The sequence below is a fragment of the Gymnodraco acuticeps genome, unplaced genomic scaffold (assembly GCF_902827175.1).
Source record: "Gymnodraco acuticeps unplaced genomic scaffold, fGymAcu1.1, whole genome shotgun sequence".
In the NCBI taxonomy this organism is placed as follows: Eukaryota; Metazoa; Chordata; class Actinopteri; order Perciformes; family Bathydraconidae; genus Gymnodraco; species Gymnodraco acuticeps.
The window spans coordinates 118,455-128,259 of NW_022989965.1; the positions used below are offsets into that span (position 1 = coordinate 118,455).

The 9,805-nt window shown below is 40.3% G+C and overlaps 1 protein-coding gene across 1 annotated transcript; it reads right to left on the reverse strand.

The window, feature by feature from the left end:
• Window positions 1-8,246: 8,246 nt before the first annotated feature.
• LOC117542895 (trace amine-associated receptor 8a-like) lies at window positions 8,247-9,347 on the reverse strand. Its single transcript, XM_034210767.1, has 2 exons — window positions 9,175-9,347; window positions 8,247-9,063 (listed from the first exon to the last, which is right to left on the reverse strand). Exons 1-2 carry the CDS (start codon window positions 9,345-9,347, stop codon window positions 8,247-8,249), a joined length of 990 nt encoding a protein of 329 aa, XP_034066658.1.
• Between the last annotated feature and the right edge of the window lie 458 nt (window positions 9,348-9,805).

Below are 9,805 nucleotides of genomic sequence, written 5' to 3' on the forward strand. Positions count from 1 at the left end.
CAAATAATTGCTTTCTGTTTTTATTTACATTTTACACACTGTCCCAACTTTTTGGGAATTGGGGTTGTGTGTGTGTGTTTGTATGTGTGAAGATATTGTGAATATGAGGTGAGAAAATGTGCTTCACATGCCCTCCAGATGCATCAAAGACAGACGATCCACTACCAACCGATCCTGCTGACTGCCCTTCACATCTCACAGACACAATGAAGACAGAGTTTGTTCAGAGAGGACCATATCAGATAACACCTGATTTCATTTTCCCAAGGAGAGATGATGGGAGAAGTTGCCACCACCAGTACTTCAGCAGGACCTTAGTAAATGGAGAAAGGATCAAAATTGGGTGACATATTCAAAAAAGAAGAAAGAGTCTTTTTTGTTTTTGTTGTCAACTGTTCTCTCCAAAACAAATTCATTTAACAAATGCAGGACTGTCGGATTGGAAAAATGCAAGTGCTGCTTTGACCAGCCATGAAAATAGTCCGGAACACCTGAACAATTTGGCGTCATGGAAAGAATTGGCAGTTCGATTAAAACAAAGTACAACAATAGACAAACAAGAGCAGGCCCTCCTTGAGGCAGAGAAGAGTCTGTGGAGAGCAGTGTTGACACGACTGGTTGCTATTGTAGTCTCTGGCAGGGCGAAATATGGCATTGAGAGGAAAGACAGAAATACTCCACTCTCCTTCAAATGGAAACTTTTTGAAAGAGGTTGAGCTTTTGGCGCAGTTTGACCCAGTGATGAAAGACCACACTAACAAGATTAAAAGTCAAACATCCCACCACAGCTACTTAGGCAAAACCATTCAGAATGAGTTGATTGAATGCATCAGTGGAAAGATTATATCTACAATAGTGCAATAAATAAATAAATGCAAGTACTTTTCCCTCAGTTTAGATTGCACCCCGGATGTTAGCCACACCTCAGTAGTCATCAGAATTGTGACACTGGAAGAAGACCCCCAGATTAAAGAGCACTTCATGGGATTCCTAGTAGCAGAGCAGTCCACTGGGGAAAGTTTGTCCGCCCTGATTTTGAAGAGGCTGGAGGAGTTGCAGATTGCCTTTGATGACTGCAGAGGACAGTCATATGACAACGGCGCGAATATGAGAGGGAAGAACAAGGGAGTACAGGCCAGGCTACTGCAGTTGAACCCAGAGCTTTGTTTGTGCCTTGTGGGGCACATACACTCAATTTGGTCATTGCTGATGCTGCCAAAAGCTCCAAAGATGCCATATCATTTGTTGGCATTGTGCAGAAGCTATACTGCCTGTTTTCTGCCTCTACACAGAGATGGGCCATCCTCAAGAAACATGTCAACCTTTCACTCAAAATGTGGTCAGAAACCAGGTGGGAGAGCAGAGTGAAAGCTGTGGAGCCTCTGCGATATGAAGCCGCAGCTGTGAGAGAGGCACTGCTTGAGGTGAGAAACCAGGCCAAAGACCCAATCATCAGGATTGAAGCCCAGTCTCTGGCAGAAGAAGTGGGATCATTCCGCTTTTCACTGTGCACAGTGGTCTGGTATGATGTGTTAAGTCAAATTCAGCAGGTGAGCAAACTCCTGCAGTCCCAAACAATGCAACTGAATGTAGCAGTAAGTCTACTGAAAAAGACTGAAAAAACTCTCGAATCCAACAGAGCCACAGGCTTTGTGGCTGCACAAACATCAGCCAAGGACATGTGTGAAGACATGAATGTGGACGCAGTCCTTGTGCAAAAGCGGCTGAAGTCAACAAAGAGGCACTTCTCATATGAGTCTCCTGATGAGCCATTGAGGGATGCCTTGCAAAATCTGGAGGTAACCTTCTTTAACGTGGTGGTGGATGCTGCATTGTCACCACAAAAGGAGAGGTTTACCACTCTTAAACATGTGCAAGACAAGTTTGGCATTCTGTACAACTTCCCAGACCTGCCACACCAAGAGCTGATGAAGCAAGCAGAGGCACTTGCACACAACTTAAGCCATGGAGCGCAATCTGATTTGGATGGGAAGGAGCTGGCTCAGGAGTTGGAAAATGTACCTGACTTGCCATCAAAGAGCATGACAACTCTTGAGTTGTTGAAATTCATACACACAAAGCAGCTCACCGAAATATATCCCAACTTGTGTATTGCTCTGCGGATCAATGCAACGCTACCAGTAACAGTAGCTTCAGCCGAGAGGAGTTTTTCCAAATTAAAACTCTTGAAAACATACCTGAGGTCAACCATGGCTCAAGAACGCCTCAGTGGTCTGGCTGTAATCAGTATTAACCATGAGGTTTGTGGATTACACTGTAAATGGAAACCACTAGGAGCTAATAGGCTAAGCTTGTGTGATGATAGGGAGTGGAATGTAAATAGTTATTGAGACAAAGTGAATTTGTAATTTTACGTTAACGCGTTAATAACGCGTTAACGCAAACAAAAATTAACGCCACTAATTATTTTAACACGATTAACGCATGTGTATTTTTTTTCCTCGGCCGCCCCGTAGTTTCAGAGCGCATCGAGTTTAAAATACCGTCTACAAGCTGATGCTGACAGCCCCGCTCCTGCCGCCCGCTTGTGGCAGACCACACTTCCACGCTCACCGGCAGGCAGCGACTGGCCATCTGGAGGACCGGGAGGGTGTGTGTATGTGTGGCCCGAGCGAGCGAGAGACCTTACGTGCATTGTTGTTGTTAGCATCTGGTGCTAGCTAGCTGCGCTAACGGATATAAGGAGCTGTTTAAATGAAAACAGAGAAGCGACATTTCGCCACAACTGCGCCGATCACTTGACTTTATGCAGGAAGCCAGACAGTGGGACATTGCACGAAAAGTCAGCACACTCAGCACGGATAGTGCACAACATGATTGCAGCGTCCAGGCAGCTCCGGTTCGAGCATACGCCTTGAGTTGCACATAGTTCCAACGATCCATCACACACACACACACACACACACACACACACACACACACACACACACACACACACACACACACACACACACACACACACACACACACACACACTTTGTATTGTATTATTGAATGAGAGAGGTTCCAGGTTAAATTTAGGCGAATATTTGTAATGTTCAGAGGTTGTTGTGTTTAATATTCATGAGAATATTTGCCATTGTTCAAATGATAATAAACATTAGCATAAAGTATATTTGTCCACTCATATGTTGATAAGAGTATTAAAAACTGTTATATAATAATTTTCTTTTAAAACAAATTTGCACGTTATTTTATTGTTTGTTATTGTTATTATTGTTTGTTAGCTAAGTTGTTTATTTATTTTAATTCTTTAGTGTGCACTTTACATTTATTCTTAGCTCTTGTTCTTGCTTGTAATAAATAAAGGTGCAGTACTTTACTGTATAACTGTTAAGATGTTTTGATATTTTTTTTGGGGGGGGGGCACAGTGGTGAAGCTCGCCTAGGGCACCAAATGTGCTAGGTCCGCCCCTGTGTGTGTGTGTGTGTGTGTGTGTGTGCGTGCGTGCGTGCGTGCGTATTTTTGCGTTTGTGTGTATTGTGTTTGTTTCCCGGGGAAAACACTCACGAGAAACACCGGCTGTTGTTATGCCTGCTGTGACGTCAAGTTACTCCGTTCTCCGCTTGTAATTATGCCTTGACAAGCTTCAAAGTTGTATTTATCATCTGAATTTGCCGAAACAAGTTTAATATTCTGAAAGCCAAGACTTTGTTTATTTGAAACCAGATGAAAACAAACTGTAACGGACCCTGCCGTGTTATCTATGATTACTATATGCCTTACATTCATAATTTCAGCGGAGGGAGGGGAACAGCAGAACAGCAGAGTGGCGAGGGAGAGCTGTCTTCTTCCCTTTACAAGCTTCAACAATGTATTTATCGTGTGATTTTGGAAATAAAAGTTTCATATTCTGAAAGCCAAGACTTTGTTTATTTAATATTTTAAAAAAACATCCGAAATAAAAAAATAAAAATTTGAATTATTTTTTTTTTGTATTGGCTCATGATAGGCCCCCGATCTCCGTTAGCCCCTGGGCTTCAGCCCAGGTCAGCCCGTGCATTACGGCGGCCCTGGTGACACCCCATCATTGACGTGGAGCTTTGTTAACCATTATCTGAAATCTGCTGCTCTGAGCATGTCAGTTGGAGTTATGACATCATCGTGTTCCATGACACAGGTGTTTATATTTGAGCTAACGACCTGTCCAGAGATCGAAGGTTTCCATGGTGATTAGTGAGAGGAAAGCATTTTCATTGTTCTGAATGAGAGATAAACCTCTTACATGTGAACGTTTTGTTGAAGAACCGTACTAGATATCGGTGACATTTCAAAACGTGAAGCATGTCAAGGAACTTGAGCATCTGAAGTGCACTTTGTGTACTTTCGGGTTAATAATGTGGCCTTTTTGGCCTAAAGGTGTGCGCCGCGGCTGCTGTGGTGGGGAAAGATGAGGCTGAACTTACAATGGGGTTTAATTGAGACATGTTGAAAGTTTTTATCACTTCATGCCCTCAAGAGGCATTTTGTTTAATTGTTTTTGCTTAATTTTTTTTTTTTTTCAAGCTACGAGATGTTTTCCTACGTTTCTCATGAAAAAGTATGTCTCAGGAATGTAGGGTTTGGGAATTATAGCAGGTTTAAAAGAAAATATGAAGGCAAAATGAAATCTGTCCTCCACTCTAGCTGTGACATCACGCATTCTAAAATCTGAAGAAGGCATCTTTACCAAGGTCTGAACAATGTTTAATATCTCTAAAAGTACGAATCAGATTTAAAAGCTGTGTTACATGAATAATGTCAGAAAGATGTGTAACATTTTAAAGTTGGAATGAGGTTTCTGAGTGAAAGTATGAAGGAGCAGTTGAAGTTTCATGAAGATTGTTCACGTCTGAAGAGTTTCTCCATTGACTTCCATGTAAAAAATGTGAAGAATGATGGGATGTATCTCTGGAATTATGAAAGTTATGAATGAGAAAAGTAATAGCCATCGATTCCCGACCGAGCTGAACGTTTTGATGTTTGAACTGAGTTTCTTCAATGTGGAATGTGGGAGAAGAAGAGGTGCAAAATAACCCGGCGGAATAATAAAGAATTTTGTGCGTAGCATAACATATATATAAAATATACATATGCAGCACATGACATACAACACATTGGGCAAATAGTAAAAAAAGAATATCATATTACCGTTTAGTGTTGTTGGACAATTTTAATTTTAATCAATCCCTCTTCCTCTCCTTTATGCAATTACAATCAAATATTAAAAATGTAACATCAAAAAGTATAAAGATAGGTTGTCATGAACACCTTGATATGAACCTAAAAAGACTTGCAAATGAGAAAGGAATGATTTCAGGTATATAAACTTCTCCTCACATCCACCGCCAATACTAATCTGCAGACACAGAAAAGATGGGAGCAGGACATAGGCATCACCCTTACCCCAGTTGAGTGGGACAGAATCTGGTCGAACTCAACATCAATCTCCAAGTGTGTCCGGTTTAGAGTAATACAGATACAAATCCTTCACAGAGCATACATCACACCCTGTAGACTCAAAAATATGGATCAAACACTCTTGGGCCTATGCTAGCATGCATGGTTGTGCGGAAGTGGGTACCCTTTTACATTGTCTTTGGTCCTGTCCGGCTGTAAAATCTCTTTGGGACGTAGTTGGAGATACACTTGCTGAGATCCTGAACATAGAGATACTCTTAACTCCAACTACATGCCTGCTGGGATCCCCGCTCAATGGCATAACATCAACATTTTCAAGTAAACGTATAGCCCTAGCATGCCTTTCAACTAAACGCCTCGTTCTTATGAACTGGAAAGTCAGAAAGCCCAACTGTTTCAATTTAAATAGATGGCTGGAGGACTTCCTAAACATCTTCAGTATGGAAGAAGCTGCTTTCTCCCTGTTATATTTGGTTAAGCCAGAAAACAGGCTCTGGGATGAGATAAGGGCTTTCCTGGACTCAAACCGTCTCGGCTGCCAATAATACATATAATAATTATAATAATATTAATAAACAAATATAAATAAAGAGAAATAAGCTATGGAGAAACAGAAACATAATGGTAATAATAATGAAGGAAGTGAAATTAAATGCTTAATGAATGAATAGGTGAATTAATCAGAAAAGGAAGAGATGTGTATTTGTGTGTGCATATATATATATATATTTATATATTTGACTATTTATCTATTTATTTATTTATCTATTATAAATGTTTTTGTTTTATAATAATAATAATAATGAGGAAACAATGAAGTATATCTATATTATGAAGCAAATCATGTATAAATACAAAGCCACATCAAATGTAACTGACACTGTAATCCCCCTACCCCCCACCCTTCATGTTATTGTCCTGTTCTGTTTGGGATGTGTGTGAGCCATGTCCTTGTCCGTATGTTTTTGTCTTTGAAAATGTCTAATAAAATATAAATGTAAAAAAAGAAAATATGGACAAGCGTTACGCGATGCCATCTCGGCCTCATTTCACCAGATCTGCACTGCTTGCCCCAGGGTTCGAGTTATAATCTGAGCTTCATGGGGGTCTTTAAAACTAACTAACACACACACACACACACACACACACACACACACACACACACACACACACACACACACACACACACACACACACACACACACACACACACACACACACACACACACACACACACACAGCAGCAGCAGTCCTCTACTTGCTACAAACTTAAATATGGAAAGGTTCAACTATACGCACACCCCATAACACATCATCTCTGCTCGCGCAGCACGCTCAGGCATAGATTGCCAGTAATTGATTGCGCTCCTTGGAGGTGAAGTGCAGGCATATTGTCATTCAAGAGAGAATACGATTTGTAGTTCTTTTGGAAAACATGTTTTTATTTTAGCCTATTTACCTCGTTAGCGTAAATAATACTCGTTACATTGACACATGCATTATTTGTGATTAAACTAATGGTTGTTGGTAATGTATTAGCGACCCCAACAGATGTATGATTTCCCTGCGTTCATGGGAGCTCAGACCCTCCTCACGGGAGCTCAGCTCCCATTGGCTCCCACTTGAACCCTGGCCTGCCCTTTATGACAAAGGCCGTGGAGAAGTTGAAAAAGATGTGGCTTCAGATGAATACTTTGCCAATAATCTAATACATTTGTATTTATTATATTTATTATGTTCAGTAGGTTGTGGAAGTGCCCCCCAAAATATTTGTTGATTTTCTTTATTGGTATTTATTCATTTGATATTATTGATTTAAATGTAGATATAAATGTATAATTTATTTTATTTATATTTGTATTGGTTTTTCAGTTGAATTATACTTAAGGTTCAGGGTAATCAACTGTTAAAAAGATACTGTTCAAATTATTAGGATTTTTTTTTAAAAGTTCAATAAATGGATGTTTTCAAAGTCAATGAATAATCGTATTTAATTATCGTGATATCAATATTGACCAAAATAATCGTGATAATGACTTTTGCCTTAATCGAGCAGCCCTAGCGAGGTCCCGATTATCGCTGCTTGAAGCTTTAATTCTTATTGTCAGCCTAAATATTATGAATGTTTTTCTACATTTGAATCCCTCATTATTGCAACAGACAGTACATGTACATTTTCATGAGCAATGGTAAAATAAACATGTGTGAGCACTCAACAAGATTTATTTCCGTTCTTGTTATATTGTATCGTCAGTGTGTTGGAGAACCAAATCTGTTATGTGTCAGTAAAACCTTCTCTCCTTTTTCTCACTCACACACACACACACACACACACACACACACACACACACACACACACACACACACACACACACACACACACACACACACACACACACACCACACACACACACACACACACACACACACACACACACACACACACACACACACACACACACACACACGACAGCTCTGTCTTTTAGTTTGAAGTTGCACACTCACCTTCTGCCAACGACATACTCAATCAGTCTGTTCTGCATATTGTCTACAACATTAACAATTGAACATATCATTACCAGAATACTGGTCAAACTGAAGTCAAAACAGTTCAACAAATACTACTTCTTCCACACAATGTCATATTTTCAAGTTTTATTTTCTATTCAATTATTTAATCTTTTAGTTACATATGTTTTACTACATTAAATAATGTCTAATCTTTCTTCAGCCATTACACATTGCATTCTGACTCAGCAACAATAGCAACAATATGTCCATCTGAACAGAGGTTTTTAGAATATATCTCAACCCCAGCCCATCATTACAGTATTTTAGAATCACACGAGCAAGACTTAAGTATCTTAAGGGTAACAATGAGCTTGATAGATTTTCTAAACCAGGGGTATAACAAGGCATAAATCAATGGGTTCAGACAGGAGTTAAAACACAGCAACCAGATTACAATTGAGGTTAAACTATTAGTTTCAATATCCTCACCTATAAGGGATGGAGTGTAATATGGAAAAAAACATATTAGAAACACAAGGACAACAACACCAAGAGTCCTGGCTGCTTTCATCTCAGATTTCTTAACAGTTGCACCAACTGAACGTTGCATAGTGACAGCGATAACATGAGAACGCATGGCTCGAGCCTGAGACACAGCCACCACAAACACTCTCATATACAGAACTATGATAACAGTAATGGGGGAAATAAAGGTAACAACTAAGTCAACAGCTCCTGTGATATTGTTAAGGACAACTACACACTCTCCATGGCAAGAATTCTGTGAATCAGGTTGTCTCAGAAAGTCCTTTAAAATGAGACAATTATAGATAACAGAGCAAATCCAACACAGACAGATGCAGATTTGTGTTCTGTTCAGAGTTACTCTGGTGGTGTAATGTAGAGGGTCACAAATAGCCAAATAACGATCAATGGATATGAGCACCATGTTTCCAACCGTAGAAGAGATAATGATACAAGGAACTATACTATACAGAGCACACATCAGGTCACCCAAGTACCAGCAAGCCTCTGTTGAAAGGAAATAAACAGGCATCACAATGAGGCCCACAAGGAAGTCTGAGACAGCCAGGGAGAGGATGAGGAGGTTAGTGGGGGTGTGGAGCTGCCTGGAAAGGAAGAATTTCACCATAAATACAATTATCAATGATAGCTTGTAACAACAAACAGCACTAAAAGTCATGAACATATACAAGCTTAAGCTGAAAGTTTGTCTGTGCCTGAAGTGGGAGATAGAGATGATGACCAGCAGGTTGAGAGCTGCAGTGATCAGAGCGGTGAAGGACAGCAGGATGTAAGCGAGCAGGACATCTGACTGAGCTGGCGTAGGCTTCCTGCAGGATTTATTGAAGAGTTCTGGAAAGCAGAGTTCATCCATTTGGGAAGTGTCCATCTGCAGAGAGACGTGTTGAGAAGCTGCTGTGTTCTGGCAAAGCTCTCCGTTATGCAGCTGATATATCTCTTCTCATCTGTCCTGCCCCTACTATTACTTTCTCTCTAGCTAAGACTGAAATCCCTAAGCTCTACTTTGTTTTCTGCAGTCATCTTCATCTCAGTCTTCATCACTTCCATGCAACTAATTTGTTCGTAATTCCCGGCATTGACATCATCTTATTTGATTATGGCGGCCACTTTTTCCTTCTCATCAAGAGTGGTTTTACGGTGTAAAGAAACTTAAAAGATTAACATTTTTCGTGAAGTATTGAAACCAAGTGGGCCATGCTGATAAGTTACATTGTGGGAGTGGCTCCTCAGAGTTATGGTCAAAGGATCAATGAAGCCAACTTGTTTCTAGACAATGCTTTAGGTTATTTAGCCTTTTGGGCCTGGTTGTTCCAGGGTTATCTTGAA